The sequence below is a fragment of the Quercus robur genome, chromosome 3, assembly GCF_932294415.1.
Source record: "Quercus robur chromosome 3, dhQueRobu3.1, whole genome shotgun sequence".
Classification (NCBI taxonomy): domain Eukaryota; kingdom Viridiplantae; phylum Streptophyta; class Magnoliopsida; order Fagales; family Fagaceae; genus Quercus; species Quercus robur.
In genome coordinates, this window is record NC_065536.1 from 8,153,287 (window position 1) to 8,172,996 (window position 19,710).

At 32.4% G+C, this 19,710-nt stretch overlaps 2 protein-coding genes and 1 pseudogene across 3 annotated transcripts; all 3 read right to left on the reverse strand.

Annotated features, from left to right (window-relative positions):
- Positions 1-352: 352 nt before the first annotated feature.
- LOC126719190 (acetylajmalan esterase-like) lies at positions 353-2,392 on the reverse strand. The gene is made up of 5 exons (XM_050421770.1): positions 2,122-2,392; positions 1,417-1,665; positions 1,040-1,185; positions 669-942; positions 353-570 (listed from the first exon to the last, which is right to left on the reverse strand). Exons 1-5 carry the CDS (start codon positions 2,390-2,392, stop codon positions 353-355), a joined length of 1,158 nt encoding a protein of 385 aa, XP_050277727.1.
- Positions 2,393-5,461: 3,069 nt separating this feature from the next.
- On the reverse strand, positions 5,462-8,138 carry LOC126716926 (acetylajmalan esterase-like). 2 transcript variants are annotated; one of them, XM_050417978.1, is made up of 5 exons: positions 7,777-8,135; positions 6,699-6,917; positions 6,302-6,450; positions 5,942-6,215; positions 5,462-5,843 (listed from the first exon to the last, which is right to left on the reverse strand). In XM_050417978.1, exons 1-5 carry the CDS (start codon positions 8,039-8,041, stop codon positions 5,626-5,628), a joined length of 1,125 nt encoding a protein of 374 aa, XP_050273935.1. In that variant the 5' UTR covers positions 8,042-8,135; the 3' UTR covers positions 5,462-5,625. The 2 variants fall into 2 exon arrangements, with proteins under 2 accessions (XP_050273935.1, XP_050273936.1); XM_050417979.1 differs by lacking the exon at positions 6,699-6,917 and having other exon boundaries at positions 7,777-8,138.
- Positions 8,139-11,563: 3,425 nt separating this feature from the next.
- On the reverse strand, positions 11,564-15,133 carry LOC126716931 (60S ribosomal protein L22-2-like; annotated as a pseudogene).
- Positions 15,134-19,710: the final 4,577 nt, after the last annotated feature.

Here is a 19,710-nt window from a genome sequence, read left to right on the forward strand (position 1 = left end):
TTGCCATGCCTATCTGCCAGTGCAGAACTCTGCTCTGAGCCCTTAACTGTAGCCAATATTTAAGGGGTTAAAAGTCACATTCCAATTTATTTAGTAAATCATATGACTATGATCCAAAGAACCAGTTTTTTAGCAGTACTTTAATTTGTAAATGCAATTGAAGCTTTCCATTGAACTTAGGAGCACAATTATATCAATTGTAAATACAACAAAGGATAGCCTAATCTTAAAGTAATTAAATATTAATTTATTTAGTTAACAAATGTATAAACTTCCCCTCATAAACTCCCTTTGACGTTTAACTAATAATCTACTACATTCCAGCATAAGAAAACTCAATCGCTAAGACAAATTAAACTTTGCAATGAAGCTTAGGGAAGATGTCATTGATGATCCAGTTTGCCAGATACTGGTTTGCCTTATGAGTCAAATGAATTCCATCCCAACTGATACGTTCATCTGGATTGGCACAAACTGCTACACCAGGAATTCCACACATTTTTCCCAAGAAAAAGTCATAAGCACCTCCAGCCCCACAGCAAGATTTTAGCACAGAAGCAACATCAAATCCTGTCCATTGTGAAACAATCAAAATTGCATTACTGAATCTCTGTCATATCTAGCTATATATTGTTCTAGCAATTTATTAGAATTAGAAAGAGACTCACCAAGATGTTGAGCATTACGGTAAACCCATTGGAAAGCACTGTAATAATCACCATATACTATGACAACATTAGGATTTTCTATTCTCAAATCTTCAATGGCTAGTTTGAGTTGATCATTGTGATATATTGCCAAATTATTCAACCCCTTTAGGCAGTGTAATTCATCATAATGAGCTGAATTTTCGGAGTGGAATTTTGTAAGATAAATTGGTGAACAGCCGATTGGGAAGTGCCCAGGGACAACCACTCTTACAGCACCATAACCAATTACCCTCTACAAACAATGTAATAGAATAAGGACTCAATAATCATGTTAGGCAATTTTGCAGGCAAAAATTAGAATCGGATTTGTTTTGTTTACGAAAACATACTGTGACAGCGTCCTTAATTGCTTTGACAACTTGTGGAACTAAGTATCTGGCCTCCTCAACGGTTTTGTGCAGCAATGCAAGGTTATAATCATTCTCTCCAATTCCACCCACAATGAATAGGGCTGATTTAAGCTTCTCAGCACAATCTATCAAACATCAACAAAAAGAAAAAAAAAATTTAATTGAGTTAAATTGTGATCCATAGCCTTCATTGGCTAAATTGCCAAGCTTGGTGTGTTTACAATTGTTTGAAAGACTAAAAATGAAATTTTCAAATTTCAGAAATTAAAAGCGGACCCAAATTTTAGGGATCAATCTAATATTATCTCCTACATTTTAACTTAGTATTACATGCTTAATTCAAATGAGAGGCTAACCATGATGATTGTGATAGGTATGATGGAAATAGGTGGACATCCAATCCAGTTGCATACTAAGAGAACTTGAAGTAACTAATGATGGAAAATTAGCTCCAAAAAAATTTATAGGCAAGGCAGTGGCATCAGCCACTGCAAAATTCACCCCCCCACCGACGGCCACTGCAACGTTCGCCCCAAGATGAACACCAGCAAATAATGCGTCCTTATTCAAGTAGGGAGATAGAAGTGGAATTCCGGCTGATTGAGCTGTGAAATTATAGAACCAAAAAAAAAAAATTTAATATAAGTTAATTTTGATTATCATATTGGTTCATAAGGTAGTTCTTAACACGTGTGGTGGAGTCATATAAGTAAAATAATAAAATTTCCTTAGTTCCCTTGGCAAGTAAAATTCAAACATAACATATTATGCTTAGCCTAAAAACAGAACCAAGTCACTTTTCCAAACATTCTTATCGTGCAGTACTAATATTCAAGAGTTTGAGAAAGTGTGATATAGGGAGTCAGATTTTGACAAACCAATGTTGTCAGTTGCCAGTTGGTCATGTTGTTGCTTCTTTAATCCTTCTAAAAGACCAGCCTTATAAAAATTTCTAGCAACAAATTAAGTAATTTTCTTCGCTACTTTTTGACAAACCAGCATCAACTTAATAATAAATAGATAAATAAACATCAACATATTAAGTTTGATATGATTCTTACCAATAAAATCAATCATCAGCAACCCATTGGAGCACCTTCCAGTTGCATTTTTGAAGTAGGTTTTGCCATAGGGAAACTGGAAAAATGGCAGAGATGGGTTCTGAAGAATCAAGTTGCCTGTGTCAGAGATAGAGTCCCCTAGTTGATATATTGCATCAAACTCACAAACCTTAAGGACGTCTGGACCAGTGCAATCAAGTGGAACAAAATGAAGAGAGAAAGCAATGACAGTGATGAGAAGCAAAGAGAAAACTGATTTGATGGTAGCCATAATTTGCTGAAGAAAGAAGCACTTGGTTATCTATGAATTATGATATGAAACTATGGAATTAGTGCAAGTAAGCACATCGTGCATGTGTTATATATATATAAACGAGGAGTTACCTAATAAGGAAAATTTTCAGTCTGTTTTAAGTTTGTTTTCTCCTATATGTTGGATTTTGGTTTCTTTGAATAGTAGTTACTAGTTCTAGAAGTTAAACTCGATTTTCTTGGAGCACAAACTACGTACTATCCTAAACTCCTAACAATCAAAAGGCAAAAGCTAATGCTTTTTACTTTTTTTCTTTCTGTTGATAATAAACTACTCATTAGTTACTATTACCATTTCAATTTGGATTTTTTTTTTTTTTTTTTTTTTTTTTTTTTTTAGGAAAACTTTAGGAGTTTATTTGCTTAGTATTGGGTTACTCTGTCAATTTGTTGAGCAACCGTATATATTGACAAAGATAGGAACAAAATAAAATTCTTTTGAATTGATACAGAATTCTGCATCCTTCATGGGTTTGATGGTTAAACAACTAATTTATTGTGAAATTGTTGTAACATTTTGTTATGTACCTAAAATTACTCTATTCAATAGTCATAATTACGACCAAAACTATTGCTGTTGTAAAATGTAAAATATTATTGTAACGCGTTTCCTTGAGATATCTAACTAGAATTTATTTTCTCATTCCATTTTATTGTAGATTAGAGTTTTTAAAGCTCTTAATAATAATAAGAGCTTTAAAAACTCTAATTTTTCTAAGGGTCCATTTGGTTGGGAAGATGGAAAAGTAGAAGGATAAAAATTGTGGGAAGATGGAAAAGTGGGAGGATAGAAAAAATTTAGTTTTCCCTCATTTGTGTTTGGTTGAAGAGGTGGAAAAGTGTAAGGATGAAAAACTTTTTTGTTTGATTGAGATAAAAAATGAGAGGATGAAAAAAAAGTTGATATAAATTTTCCATTATGTCCTTACTAAATATATAAACAGAAAGTAACACATTTATTATTTTTTAAAAAAATTTGTATGGACACTTTTATTAAATTTTTTTTATAAAATAAGCAAATGCTAAAAGGATAAAAATAAAATAAAAAACAGATAAAAACAAACAAAAAGAACCAAAGTGTATTGTGCAAATTTTTATCAACATAAAAAAAATTAAAAATTAAAAACCAAACCAATGTGAACGTGCTGTGCAAACAAGAAATTTTATCCAGGCAAAAAAAAAATGTCCAACACACATCTTCCTCTTTTTCTCTTCCATTTTCTCCCCATTTTGGAGAGATTAAATTTTGGTGGGATTGGAGAAAAAACAGCTGAGCCCACCACTTTTCTCTCCCACTTCCCCTCTCAAAAAACACCCTTCCCACTCATTTTCTCTCCTATTTTCCACTCTTTTTTTCCATCCTCCCTAAAATCCACCCAACCAAACATACCCTAAGAGTTAAGATGATATTTTTCCCATTCAATTGAATTTGCTAACGAGTTATAAGACAAATCACATCTAGGATACAACCAAACTTGAATTCTACCACTAGTAGTCTTGGAAAATCCTATAAATTTCTCTCTAATGGTGTGTAAAATCTATAAAAACTTTCCAAAAGCATTTTTTTTTTTAAAAAAAAAAATTAAAAAGGAATATGGATGACTAATTATACATAATGAAGAGTTGTCTTTGAAAGTTACTTCAATTGATACAATCCTTCTAAAATATGTCTTAGTTGTTACTAGTCATTAATAGGGTTATAAATGAACCAAATAATTTATAAACAACTTGGTTTTGGCTTGATATAAAACTTGTTCATATTAGTTTATTGATAAACAAGTTATGTTTGAGTCTTAATTAGTTTAAGCTTGTTTAGTCAACGAGTCAAACCCAAGCAAAAAGGGGAAAATTTTGTCCATGAATAGGCTCATGACAATGGGCTCAATTAAAAAAAAAAAAAATTAATTCCAAACCTTGGCTCTTTTATGGGCTTAGTAATAAGCTTGATATGGGCTTAGAATATAAACTCATATAAACCTTTAATTAATCGAGAATTGAAACCACTCATACAACCAAAATGGGCTTAATAATATGCTTAATATGAGTTTGATAATACATTTGTATTGGATCTTGAGTTCACAAGCTTGATTAACGAATTGAGTTGAGTCAAGCTGAGCTCAAGCCTTTGGATTATTAGATGAGCTCGAGTTTGACTATTGTATATAGTCTTTGTTTGGACTTGAACATTCAGTATTCAAAAAAACTCAGCTTGTTTACAGTCCTAGCCGTTAGAGACTAAAAAAAGTCTCTTTTTTTTTTTTTTTCCAGAATTTGCATATTAAGTAACTGACTCACTTAAGCGAACATTGAATAAACCCTCACTCAAGCTCACATATACACGTCTATGTATCCACACGTACTCCACTTGAGCCTCTTTCAAGTGGGCTCACATGAAGTACCGTTTTAGGCCTTTTGTTTGTCGTTCTAGGAATTTTGTTTCTCAATTGACATTGTGATTGCATTTTCACCAAAAAAAAGACAGTGTGATTGCATAGTGACTTTATTCGAGCACACCTTAAGATCACTCGAACAAGCCACTAAAACTTAGTTTTTAATGTTTTAATCATTTTTCATTATACAGCCATTAAAGTTGGATTACTCGTATTACAACCTAGATGTATATATATATATATACAAGAAGTGCAATCACACAGAGCCAATCACACACATTGTGTTTCTTTTCTGATACTTTTTTGTCGAGTACTTCAGATACCTGAACCAGACAGGCAAAAAGAACAGATGTTCAGCTGTAGAATTCTGCTCTGAGGCCTTGACTGTCACCGAAATTTAAGGGGTTAAGAGTTACTCTTTAATCAACACCACTGTCAATTTCATTCCAATTTATTTAGTAAATCATGACTCTGAGTCTCTGACCCAAAGAACCAGTGAACTTAAGAGCACAAATATATCAATTGTAAATACAACAAGGATGGCCTATTCTTAAAGTAATTAAATATTAATTTATTTTGTTAATAAATATATGAACTTCACCTCATAAAATCGCTTTGGTTTCGGTAGCTTATATGCATACGTGAAACAAAAAGTTAAAAGCTAGTTTATTTTCAAAAAACTGAAACTTAAATTATTTGAAATAAAGCTGAGACAAAAAGTTGTGTATAACTCCCAAATAATACATAAAATAAGCAAAAAATTAGTTTATAATCAAATGCCAAACAGATACACTAAAACAACTTAATCTTTACAATTAAGCTTAGATAAGATGTCATTGATGATCCAGTTTGCCATATTCTGGTATGCCTTTTGTGTCATATGAATTCCATCCCAACTGATACGTTCATCTGGATTGGGACAAACTGGTACATCAGGACCTCCACACATATTTTCCAAGGTAAAGTCATAAGCACCTCCGACACCACAGCAAGATTTTTGAACAGAAGCAGCATCAAATCCTGTCCATTGTGAAACAATCAAAATTACATTACTGAATCTCTGTCATATACAGTTATATATTGTTCTAGCAATTTTTTAGAATTAGACAGAGACTCACCAAGATGTGCAGCATTATGGTAAACCGATTGGAAAGCGTTGTAATAATCACCATATACTATAACAGCATTAGGATTTTCTTTTATCAAATCTCCAATGGCTTGTTTGAGTTGATCATTGTGATATGTTGACAAAGTATTCAATCCCTTTAGGCAGTGAAATTCATCATAATGAGCTGAATTGTTGGTGTGCAATATTGTAAGATAAATTGGTAAACAGCCAATTGGGAAGTTTCCAGGGACAACCACTCTTACAGCACCATAACCAATGACCCTCTACAAACAATTTCATAGAATAAGGACTCAATAATCATGTCAAGGAATATTTAGAAGAATTTGTTTTGTTTACTAAGAAAACATACTGTGACAGCATCCTTAATTGCTTTGACAACTTTTGGAACCAAACTTCTGACCTCCTCGAAGGTTTTGCCTTGAATCAATGGATAGTTATAATCATTCCCTCCGATTTCTCCCACCATGAATAGGCCTGTTTTAAGCTTCTCAACACAATCTATCAAAAAACAAAACAAAACAACACAATTATATATGCAAAAAAATATAGGTTTAGTCCTCAAATTATTGAGTCAGTTTGCGATAGCCTTCTATGGCAAAATCTGAGTCAGGTTGAAACTTGGAAGACTAAAAGGAAGAATTTTTCAAATTTCAAAAACTAGAACGTGACAAATTTTAGGGACCAATCTAATATCATATACTACATTTAACTTAGTATTACATACTTAAATCAAATGAGAGGCTAACCATCATGATCAAAACAGATATTACTGAAAAAGGTGGACATCCAATCCAATTGCACACTGAGAGAACTGTCAGCAAATGGTGATGAATTATTCTTTTCTCCAGGTACATTTAAAGGCAAGGCAGTGGCACCAGCCACTGCAAAATTCACCCCATGACCACGAACAAATAATGCATCCTTGTTCAAGTAGGGAGAAAGAAATGGAATTCCGGCTGATTCAGCTGTGAAATTATAGAACCCAAAAAAAAAAAAAAATAGTGTAACACAGAATAATAAATAAATAAAGCAATAAATTTTGTATAGCTCCCTCGGCTAAGTAAAATTCAAACAAAACAAATCATGCTTAGCCTAAAAACAGAACCAAGTGACTTTTCCAGATTCCGTAACTTTTTTGTAATATGAACTTTATAGTAATCAACTTTGGTTTCTTGATGTAGCGTTGCAGGAAAGATACATAAATAATTTAAAGGGGAGAAATCAAAACCTAAAGAACTTAATTAAGACAAAAGATTCCAAAAGTCAAGAACCTTGTAACTCAACTGATTAGCACCTCCTGATATTTTTAACGAAGATATCCACGGTTCAAATCTCTCAAACCCAACTATTGAATTAGGTATAAAAATAAAAAATAAAAATAAAAAATGAAAGGAATCCAAAAATACAAGGAAGTATGAAGAATATATCATCTTGAAATTATGTTACAACCATAACCATTGATTAATTACCACCGACACCATCATTATCATTATTGTTATTACTAGCTAGTAGTGCACAACATAATTATAAAAGTTAAACAACATCCAATTACCCCCTGACCCACACAAACAAACTGAAACTGTAAAGTTTTTTTTTTTTTTTTTTAAAAGCTATCTAAAATCAGTGGAGCCTGAAAATTTTTGCAAACAGTGTTGTCAGTTGCCAGTTGGTCACGTTGTTGCCTCTTTATTCCTTCAAAAAGAACAGCATTACAAAAATCTCAAGCAAAAAAGCAGTTTCTTTCTAACTTTTTTATAAACCAACATCAACTAAAAAATAAAAAACAAAAAACAAAAACATCAACAAGTTTAATATGATTCTTACCAATATAATCAATCATTAGCAACCCATTGGAGCACCTTCCAGTTGCTTTCTTGAAGGTTTTGCCATAGGGAAAATGAGCAGAAGGCACAGCTGGGTTCTCAATAATAAAGTTGCCTGTGTCAGAGAAAGAGTCCCCAAGGTTATATATTCCATCAAACTTGCAAACCTTAAGGGAGTTAGCATCAATGCAATCATGTGGAACAAAAAGAAGAGAGAAAGCATTGAGAGTGAGAAGCAAAGAGAAAACTGATTTGCTGGTAGCCATGATTTGCTGCAAGAGAAAGAAGCGCTTGGTTTTGGTTATGATATGAAGTTATGGAATGCAAGCAAGCACGTCGTGCATGTGTTATATTTCCAACTAGTTGATCATATCCTGCCTTAATTTTTTTCGAAAAATGCTGATAAATATTACAACAAAATACACAGGTAATGTGTTCATTTTGTTTCCATTTTAAGGGTATGTTAGTAAATTAGAGCTTTTAAAGCTCTTTTTTTCAAGAAGAATAATAATAATAATAATAATAATATATTAGTTAATAAATGTTCTAAGAGCATAGGTTAAAGTGCACTTAATGATCTATTAAATAATACTTTTATACTCTTTTATTTTTTTTGAAAATAAATATGTTTATACTTTATTATGCATAAATATTTAAAACACACAATCATAATGAATTTATTCCTTCCTTGAGTAATCTATATATTTATATATATAATAATAGATAAAAGTGAGAGAAATTTAAATTAAAATTCTAAATTAAAGTTCTAATTTTACGGTATGTGTCATAAATTATTTATTCTTAAAGAATTTTATTTCTTAATTTTAGAATCAAATGTGGGACCACATCATAAATATTCATTCAAGTGAGTTATTAAATACAAAAACCAAAGAGTCTAGAATAAATTAACCATAAAAAATAAAAAAAATAAAAAAATAAAAACTTTCACAATAATTTTAAAAGAAAATGGACAATTTACATTTTATACCTAATAATATCTGTAAAGGTAGGTTTTGGTTCCTAAGCCCAAAAGATAAAAGGATCTAGGTCCAAAGAGCCCAATACAATGAATTTGTAGAGAGTGAGTTAAAAAACTAAGCTCTAATGAATTGGGTAACACTTATAATAAATCCAGATCACAATAAAGTAAAGATAGACTGGTTTTATCTAAAGAAAATCGTCATTGGCACAATCCAAGGAGATTAGTTCTTGTATATATTTCTTGAATTTGGTTACAAGTACAGTTCTTGTTGCTACAGTATTTTTCTCTTAATTCTCTGATCCCTTTCTCTTAAGTTCTTCTTTCTATTATATACTATCTTCCTTCTTACATCTCTACCCTCCACGTGTAGATTAGATTGTTGGTGTTGATCCTTGTCCTATCAGCACCTTCCTGAAGTCTTTAGGGAGTAGTTGTAAGACTGAAAATTATTGTTCAGATGCCACTTCCTCATTAATGTGGCCAGAGAGTTAGTTACAGAGCATTCAATGTGGTAATAACAGCTTATCAATAGAATTTCTTGGAACGCTACCCTGGATGGCAGACCATACTGTCAGACCTCGGCTTTACTTAGCCAAGGAGGCATTCATCCTCGGACCACCTTCTTGGACTCTTATGACCAAACCTCACATCTTCATTCACTAACGCGGACTCCCATAATAGTGTTTTATCCGTCCTCGGACTACTTAATGTCCTCGGATTGGGCTCCTAACTCAATATATACATAGATACATACTATTAGGCCTATCACCCCTACAATATCCTTACAAAAAATTTTAAAGAGTTAACAAAATATAAAAATGACTATTAATAGTAATTAAATTATATATATATATAGGAATTATATTATGCATCTTATTGTATATCTTTAAGTGTATTCATACATATGCATAGTGTTACAAGCTAGTTAATATAATATATAGAGACACACTTTAATAAAAAAAGGCCTAAGCCCAATGGGTATAAATTTAATTATGTTATATTAACCACTCATTCTTCTCATTTTTATTCAATGTGGGACTTCACTCACATGTGTAACTCAACAATCTTCCTCTCACGTGTGAGTCTCTGCCTCAAGTAAACACACCCCGTTCCTGCTCCAACTGCGAAAAGAACCTCGATAACCTTGCCACCTTTGCCCACACCACATGGGCTCTAATACCACTTGTTAGGGAGATAAATACCTGGGTGAACTTTTTTGAATAATTAATATAATATATAGAGACACACTTTAACCCAAAAGACCTAAGTCCAATGAGTATGTACTCAATTATGTTATATTAAGTATTAACTACTCATTCTTCTCATCTTTATTCACTGTAGGATTTCACTCACACGTGTAACCCAATAACATATACACTTAAATTAGGTTAGAGTATAATTTCTATCTTGTATCACAATATATATATATATATATATATATTCCTACAAACGAATAAATTATTGACATGTGTATTTTTTTTTTTTTTTTTTTTTTTTTTTAGAATCCAAATCTAAAGGTCTAGTTTATTTCATAAAAGGACAAAGATTACAAAGCATCAAGAGTCACTAGAGGAGCTATATCATCAAGACAGGAATCAATCCAAACCTGTATGCTATAGCTCACTACCAGAATTAGCTTTCCTGGCCAGAAAATGGGCAACTAAATTGCCTATGCGTTTCATATGGGAGAAATTACAACTTCGAAAACCATTAGAAAGAAACGGGATATCACTAATCACATTACCATACTCAGGATTTCCATAATCTCCAGTTAGAACGGCCTTGATGATAATTTCTGCATCCTCTCAAAACTGCACTAAAAAATACTCAATTCTTTTGCAAAAAACAAAGCTTTTCTACAGGCCAAAGCCTCGACCACAGCTAGGGATGTAGGTAACGGGACCCTTTCAGTCATGGCCCCAAGGGCTTTTCCCATTGACATGTGTATTTATTTCGTCTAAAATTGTGTATTATATAGTTTGTAGGTTAAAGAATAAAGTAAATTTAATGTCAAGGTGCAAAATGTAACAAGGATCATAGGTTATGGTGCAAAACGTAGACTTGAATTTGAATAATTTAGGATGCAAATTGTAAATTAGAGTATAGTTTATGATAGTAAAATATAATTTTCTCTAGATGTTTAAGGGCATTCTGTCTGGTGCTCTTGTGTCCTAGTGTCATCTCTAAGGCTTAGGAAGGCTAGACGCAAGTGAAACCCAATTTCTAACATGCAAAGTCAAATGTGTCAGTTCTACCAAATAAGAATCTCTACTTAAAAATTAAAATTTGAAGATAGAGAATTGGAGATCCATATTTTATTCTCATACTTTGATGTTATACGTATCCCTTGCCTTTATTTGGAAGGGGAATGAATTCCATGTAAAAAAATGGTAGGCGAAGAAACAAAACTAGTAGTATTTTTTTGAACAGAATCCTATCCTGTCTATTTTAAAACTAAAACCAAAAAATATAATAATAAAAAACTACATGGGATCCTAATCCCTCTTTAATATATTTTAGATTTAAGGATCCAAACATGACCATTAAGATGGCTGAGCTCTTTTGCTCAAAAAAAAAAAATGATGGTGGAGCTCTTTTAATAAATGCACCCATTGTCAACATTTACCACAACTAAATTAAAGGCAGCCTGCTGACGTCCTATCCATTGGTTTCACAAAAAAGGAACTAGATAAATAATACCATGGAGCTAGTAAGCATGTCTTTTTTAAGTACAACATTTTAAAATTATAATTATGTACTAACAAGGCTTCGTAAGTAATGCATTAAAGGTGGAGAAGTATGCAAAAGAAAGAATCAAGCACAATTTGTAACCTCAAACAAGTTGCTTGGAACTCCAATTCAATGCATCAAAACAACAAAGCTGGATTCAACAATGACAGACTTTCTATATTACCAATCCAACAAAATAGGAATATTGTAAAATCTCTAATTTAATCAGCAAAATTGTTAAACCACATCAGTTTCATCAAAAAGCAGCATCCCAAAAGGCAACACTAAGCAGAAAACAAAAGACCCCTGAATGGCAGTTGTAAGGTAAATGAGTCTTAAATGACTAAGCCAATTCAGAAGTTCAATCTTCTTCCTCCCCTTCATTCTCAGCAATGTTGAAGTACCTAAGTTCATACACATTTCTATCTTTGTTTGAAGAAATCACACGGAGCCAATCACGCACATTGTGTTTCTTCAGGTACTTTTTTGTCAAATACTTCAGATACCTGAACCAGACAAGGAAAAAGAACAGATATTTAGCAGTAGAAAAACCCAAGATTAAACAGCATTGCCAACAGCAACAGCTGAAACAATTTTTCTCTAATAGACACAACAATACATGAGACAACATAGAAGAATCTCCAATTACTTTGAAAAGTACTCAAGGAAATTGCCCAACTGTTTATACAAACAACACCCTGATAAAAAATGCAACACGACAGTTCAAATGAACAGAAGACTACCCAAGCACCCCAAAGAACCAAAACTATGTCAACAGAGGATTAAGGATGCTTATGAACTGCCACATAAGATATCTTCCCTTTGCATATAATCATGATCAGAGGCATGAATGCCTGTGTCCATGAGTTGACTTAAACTCTTGATAAGTATGAAATAATTAGACAGACAGACAATTAACATAAAGCTTTGCTTTCAGTTTTACTGAAAGGGTCCCCTTTCTTGCACTCTGACTTCAGCCTATGTGATCATTCCACAAGCTAAAACCAACCATGATATGCAGGCTTCTGAATGCATTAAACAACCATTTTGACAGGTGTGTATTCGCCCATTTACAGCTGCTAAAAATTACTAAATCTCATTCATTTTAAAGAGAACAAGTTTAGCTACACAGGTCTTTTTGGAAAACTACTGGCAGCATCCAAGAATGCCTACCTTTTCCTTTATTTTATGAACCAAAAATTAGTGCATTTGCTCAGCCAGAAGAATAATAAAGTGAATGAAAAAACTACACGATCAAGAGGAAATCCTCTCCAGAACACTTGATTAGATCATTAGAAACACATCCTATGATCACATGGAGGCTCTATTGTGTACCTAAACAAAAGAGCAATTTGAAGATTACATGAAATTTCAATTAACTACACGTTTTATCTAAAATGCAGGGGACCATCTTCATTGGAAAAGTTGAATTGAGATTTAGTATAGGTCAAACTTGTTTTTTTTTTAAAGGATATCCATGACAACCCTGTTTGCTTGTTGGACACACAGTACACACCTCAGTAGTCCATGAGAACCATCATGCAAACCTTCCTCTCAGATTATGAATAATCAAACATATTTGAACAACAAAATATCACTAAGTTCGGAGTATGAAAGGCAGAATCAAGAAAAAGAAGTATAGTTACTAGTGGTTTTATCATCCTCAGAGCAACTTGATATTCTTCAAGTAAAAATAAAATAAAATAAAATAATGATAAATTACTCAAATCCTCTAACCAAGGAAAAGGTAAAAAAATAAGCCTGTTCTATGGCTTTTTGCACTGCACTTGAGCTCAAAAATATAATTAAAGGAAACTGAAGAAAGCCTTAACCCAGAACACTTAGGTACGAGCTAAATTGATTTATTTCCTTCTTCTATTATAGTCTGATACACACAAATCACAACTCTTCACAATTTAAATCCAAATGAAACTGTATGTAAAAAGCCTACAAATTGCCTAAGAAACACCCAAACACTCATCATTATAAAAGATCACATTTAGATTGAGCTTGATGCAAATTTATGCAAATGCCAATCTAAATTATACATAAAAAATCCACTAAGTAACTCAGAATCCATGAATTTCATACCAGCTCAAATAGGAGTCCAATAATCAGATGCCAAATAACATTAGAGCATTAGCCTCATACACATCAATAAAGATATTCATAAGTGGAAAATATATATTTACACATACATCAGATATGGAAACAAATCAAAATTACCTCTTAGAGAAGTTACTGTCAGAAGTAACAGTGATCTTGCTCTTCTCCCGGGTTACAGTGACAGTGTCACCAAGAGCACCAGCCTTGCCTCCAACCTTGATCCTCTACTGGAGAAACTTCTCCAGGGATGCAACGTCCATGATCTTGTCCTCCACTGGCTTTGCACAGTCAACAGTAAACAAGACTCCCTTCTTCTTCCCCTTGGGAACTGGTGCACTCCCTCGACTCATCTTCGATTATCCTCTATAATCCACACAAAATAAAACATACTTATCAAATTTATTTGTATGAATCACTGATAAACAAAACAACATACTTACTACCTCAACTCAACTTGCATTATACCTCAGAACAATTTATTGATAGAGGCACCAAAGCAAACACCCCCCTCCCCCTAAAAAATGCACATGCATCTACTATTTTTTTCCCCTCTTCTATTCACACAATTGAATACCAAATGCCTTTGAAATACGCATCTAGAATGCAAATGACATACTCCCTATACATACACAAATCACACATACATAAATGTACATTTTGCTTATTAAATCCATGTAAAAGAGTCATTTAAAATTAAAAGCAAACCACATATACATACATATATAAACAAATAAATGTGAAGTACTACACTATTGGGTCAATACAGGAACCATAAACATCATCCAACAAATCCCATCTACACATAACCATCAATTGAGCTAATATTTGATATATAAACTACCATATATACATGCACACAGAGAATGTCACACACACATTAAAACCTAGGAAAGTAAGACAACCCCAGTTACAGAATCTTAGTATTTCGAATAGTTACGTCATGAATCAACGAAAGTCTCAAACAAAATGTAGATTATTACAACCATTTTGGCCTCTGAGTAAAATACCCAAAAACAACAAACGCAATTAAAAGTTAAAACAACAAACAAAAACAAAACTTTTCATAAACCCAAAAATCTAAACATAAAAAACGACAAAACCCCATGTTGTTTCATATCATATCCTCTTCAGAAACTCAATTTCCTTCACTTTACCTTGTTTTCTCAGCAACCAAACACAGACACAAAGAGAGAGAGAGAGAGAGAGAGAGAGGTACCGAGTTACAGAGCTTGGAGCTAAGCGGCGTGAGAGATGGCAATGGAATACGAGAGAGGGTGTGGAGGCTTCTAGGATACAACCAAACCCGGGATTCTACCGCTAGCAATCTTGGAAAATCCTGTAAATTTCTCTCTAATGGTGTGCAAAATCTATAAAAGCTTTCTAAAAGCTTTAAAAAAATATTAACAAAAAACGAATATGGATGACTAGTTAAACAAAATGAAGAATTTGTCTTTGAAAAGTTACTTTGATTGATACAAGGCTTGATTTGATAAAACACTCTAAAACACGTTTTGGTTGTTACTAATTGTTAATAGGGAAACCAAATCATTCATAAATGTCATAGGCTTGATTTGATAAAAAATTTGTTCATATTTGTTTAATGATAAATAAGCTTGAGCCATAATTAATTTAAGCTTCTTTAATACCTGAGTCAAGTCTAAGCAAAAATAAGAGGAGAGGGGGAAATGTTCATGAATAGGGTTATAAACAATAATACATAATTATTATAAATAAATAAAATAAAAAAAGCCAAACCTAAGTTCTTTTATGGGCTTGATATGAGTTTACAAAATAAACTCATATAAAGTTTTAATTTATTGGGAGTTGGGACTAGCCATCTAACTAAAATAAACTTGATAATATGTTTAATATAGGTTTGATAATGTACTTGCATTGGATTTTGAGCTCAAGAGCATGATATTAAACTCGAGTTTAAGCTTAGCAAAGTAAAGCTCAAGCTTTTAGACTATTTGACAAGCTCAAACATTCAATACTAAAAAAGTTTGGCTTCTTTATAGCCCTCGCCTTTAAAGACTAAGAAAAGTCTCTTTTTTTTCTTTTCTTTTCTTTTTCTTTTTTATTTTTTTGTAGAATTTGCATATTATGTAACCATGTCGCTCAAGCAAGCATTGAGTAAGCCCTCACTCAAGCTTTACATATACACATCTATATAATCCACATGTACTCACTTGAGCCTCTCTCAAGTGAGCTCATTTGAAATACCATTTAGGCCATCTGTTTGTTATTCTAGGATTTTTGTTTCTCAATTAGCATTGTGATTGCACAATAACTTTACTCGAGCACACCTTAAGCTCGCTCAAACAAGCCGCTAAAACTTAATTTTTAATGTTTTAATCATTTTTCATTATACAACCATTAAAGTTGGATTACTCATATTACGACCTAAATGTATATATGCATAGATACAACAAGTGCAACTCCCACTCACTTGCACATTTCAAACACTTGTACATGTATAGCACTTGATGCCTTATCATGAACCTAGGGAAGACTTTGATGACTGGTGTAATTTTCCAAACACTCAAAACAATAAAAAGAATAAAAAAAGCTTTTTAGTTAAAACTCTACTTTCTACAACAGTACCAAACAGACACTAAGGGTCTGTTTGGATACTGCTATTATTGAAAACTGAAAATACTATAACAAAATAATTTTTAAAAGTGTGAATAGTGCTGTGAGATCCATTTTTAATAAAAGTTTTGCTGAAAAAAGAGGTTTGTGGGTCCCGTAAACAATGTATGGGACACACTGACAAACGCTGGACGTAGCTGAAAAATCATTTCAGCTGTATCCAAAGGCACACTTATTTTGCTGAAAACAATAAAAAAAATATTTTGATTACTGTTCATTAATGAATTTACTGTTCATTGACCTGATTGACTATTCATGTTCCATAAACAGTGCAACTAGCGCTAGACTTAAAAATTTTAAAAAAAAATCTTATGATTTAATGATACTTTTTGCCTCTTCTTATGTTTGATTTTAAATCCCGTTTTCCCACTTGTTCTACGGGAAAAAGAAAAAAGAACTAAGTTTTTTTTTAACAGCAAATTCCTAGTATCCTAACTAAAGCAAAGGTAAGGCTTTTTAACTTTTCTTTTTGCTGGTAATAGTTACTATTACCATTTTTTTTTTTATAAGACTATTACCATGTTAATTTAGAATTATTATTATTGTTAGTTCTCTTTGGAGCTTAATTGCTTAATAGTTAATACCATAATTATATTTAAAACTGATATGTGCAATTAATCAAAAATTAAAAAGTTTTAAAGTTCCCCCTCAAAAAAGAAAAAGTTTTAAAAGTTTTAAGGTAACTACTGGTTGACCCATGCTTTGTAAGGATTTTTTTTTTTTTTTTTTTATTTGTAAACGTGTAAATAGTAGTCTTTAGAAAATTATAATTTTTTTTTCTTTACATAAATTTCATAAGAATATGGTGTTAGGTTCTAAAGTTTAGGATTTTATGTATTTAGAACTCTAATGTGTATTGTTGGCAAACCATGATCAAAACAATGTGTTTAGAAGTGTTTTAAGCTGGCTCAAAGTTGTGTGTCAATGTAAAGTTGGAATCGAGTTAAAGCAGGAGGCATTGTGCCTTTCGGCCTGGCTCAATCGATCGAACGACAAGCTCGACCGATCGAAGCTCGGGCAGAATGCTTTTTTGCAGATTCGTCCAACTCAGCCCTATTTGTTTTAAAACGTTTTTAGGGTTTCTTATTTGTCCTAAGTATAAAAGGCAAACCCTAACCACGTTTTAGTGTTGCTTATATTTGCGGTTTGTGTAAATCTCTTGTGAGATCTAGAGGAGCTTTCCTTTACACAAGCTTAGGGTTTTTAAGGAGAAGATTTATCTACACCTTGATGATCAATTTAGTTGCTGCCATTAAAACTTAAAGAATACACAAGCGGGTGTGTTTGTAGCTGGTAGGAATCCAAGAAAGAAGGAGTTCGTGGATTCGGAGCTTGCACGTGGTCGTGTCAGTAAGTTCTACTGGTTGGTAGCAATAAGAAGTCGGGCGTGGGGGCTTGTAAGTCTTATTGTATGAACTTCGATTCTTTCAAGATAGTGGATTCAAGTTTACCTTGAGGATAGCTAGGTCAAATCCTCCCCAGGTTTTTACCGGTTTGGTTTCCTGGGTGATCATATCTTGTGTTATTTATTTTCCGCTGTTTTGCATGATTTGATCTTTTATATTGTGATAACCTAGACTTTGTTTAATTGGACTAAGTAACAACTTGGCTAATTATCTAGGTTTAATCAATTGTTTAAGGGATCTAAAAACTGACATATGGTATTATCAAAGAATTAAATTTCTTTGCTTAATAGAAGTTTACATTTGAACCAAATTAGATAATGACTAACTCAACGTTCTCTTTCTTTAGCGAGTCTACTATCAATTAAAAGTTCTTTTTCCATTGTTATTTACCCAAATAGTTAGTGAACACTTTTAAATATATAAGCAAATGTATGCTTATGCAATTTCTATATAAATCAACAAACAAACATATATGCACTTTTTTTTTTCTTTTGATTGAATATGCACATTATTCAAACCTAATATGTATGATGAGCAAATGGTTGAACCATTTTAGTTATAAAATTCCTTGACTTGGTGATATCCTCCAAAATATTGTTTAATCCAAAACCTTAGTTTTTTCTATAATTAAGATGTATTTGCCAATTAATTGATATGAACAAAAGAAAATCAAGAAGAGAGAGAGTTAGATATGAAAAAAGAGATAAAGAGAAAGAATGTATTTTAATGAGAAAACCCACTATATTGATATTTAGAGAGATTGTATATATACACACATAGATATATAAAATGCTAAAATAACACCATTTTGGACACCTAGAAGAAGTTTTGAGAACAATTATCTAGGTAAATTAATTAATCCAAAAAACATTGGAATTTTTCATGAACATCCATAGTACCATTAAAAAAAAAGGAAAATGCTATATCCACAAACAGTGTTGGCAGTGTTGGGATAGGGGTTGTGGTCAGGGATCATTTGGGCTTTATGCTTGTAAAATTTGAAGAATATCAAATATCAATTGCTATGCTATTAAACAAATATTAAAATTTCAAGTTTTTATGATTTAAAATTGTATATAAAATATAAGTTTATCAATCGAATGGTAAATTTACATCCAATTTGAACAAAATTTGATATGCATGTTAAGAGTATAAAAAAAATGAAATTCAATGGTTAGATTTTCAAACTTCACACTCAAAAAAGAAATATATAAGAAGTTTGAAGAATTTCTCTCTAAACTAGTTTGGAGAAAAACTTTGTTCAAGATAGGAATGGTCCATAGTCACTACCCTGACTAGGGAAAGAGGTAGCCCAAGCACAGAGAGAGAGAGAGAGAGAGAGAGAGAGAGAGAGAGAGAGAGAGAGAGAGAGAGAGAGAGAGAGAGAGAGAGAGAGAGAGAGAGAGAGAACAAAAAAACGTAGTGTTATAGCATTCATATCAGTGGGTGTATAATAGAAAAATGTGTCAAATTTGCACAATTTTACCTAAAAATGACCTATATTAGTTAGTGTATAATTATGTAAATTTACAAGTTTGTTACAGTAACCTTTTCTGAAGCCTTTTTCACTTGATAACGAGGGTTCCAATAAAGTAGACTTCATATGCACAAGAATTGGTTGGCTTAATTTTTTTTTTTTTTTTAAATGGCCAAAAGAACCCATTTTGCACTTTAGATCAAATGGTGGCAGACTATGACATGCTTTCGTCACTTTCACATAAATTTATCATTTTTTATTATTATTTTTTTAAGCACCCACAGACAACCACAACAAATAGTTATGAAAATGGTGAGAAATTAGTTGTGCTCTTATAATTTTTTATTATTATGAGCCCCATGAAAGCTGTGTTGGATAAAATAGGTTGGCATTCTGGCCATTTTCCAAGTTCATATCATAATCAAAACCTGGTTTTGACGAGGAATTGTATAACATAATCATTTCTGTACAGTACAAGTTCCAAGGGAAGTAGATGTTGCAAAGCCAGAGAGGTGAAGAAATATACCCAACAATGTATAAATATAATCATTCGCTCTCTGTTCAACCAAGCTGTAAAAGCAA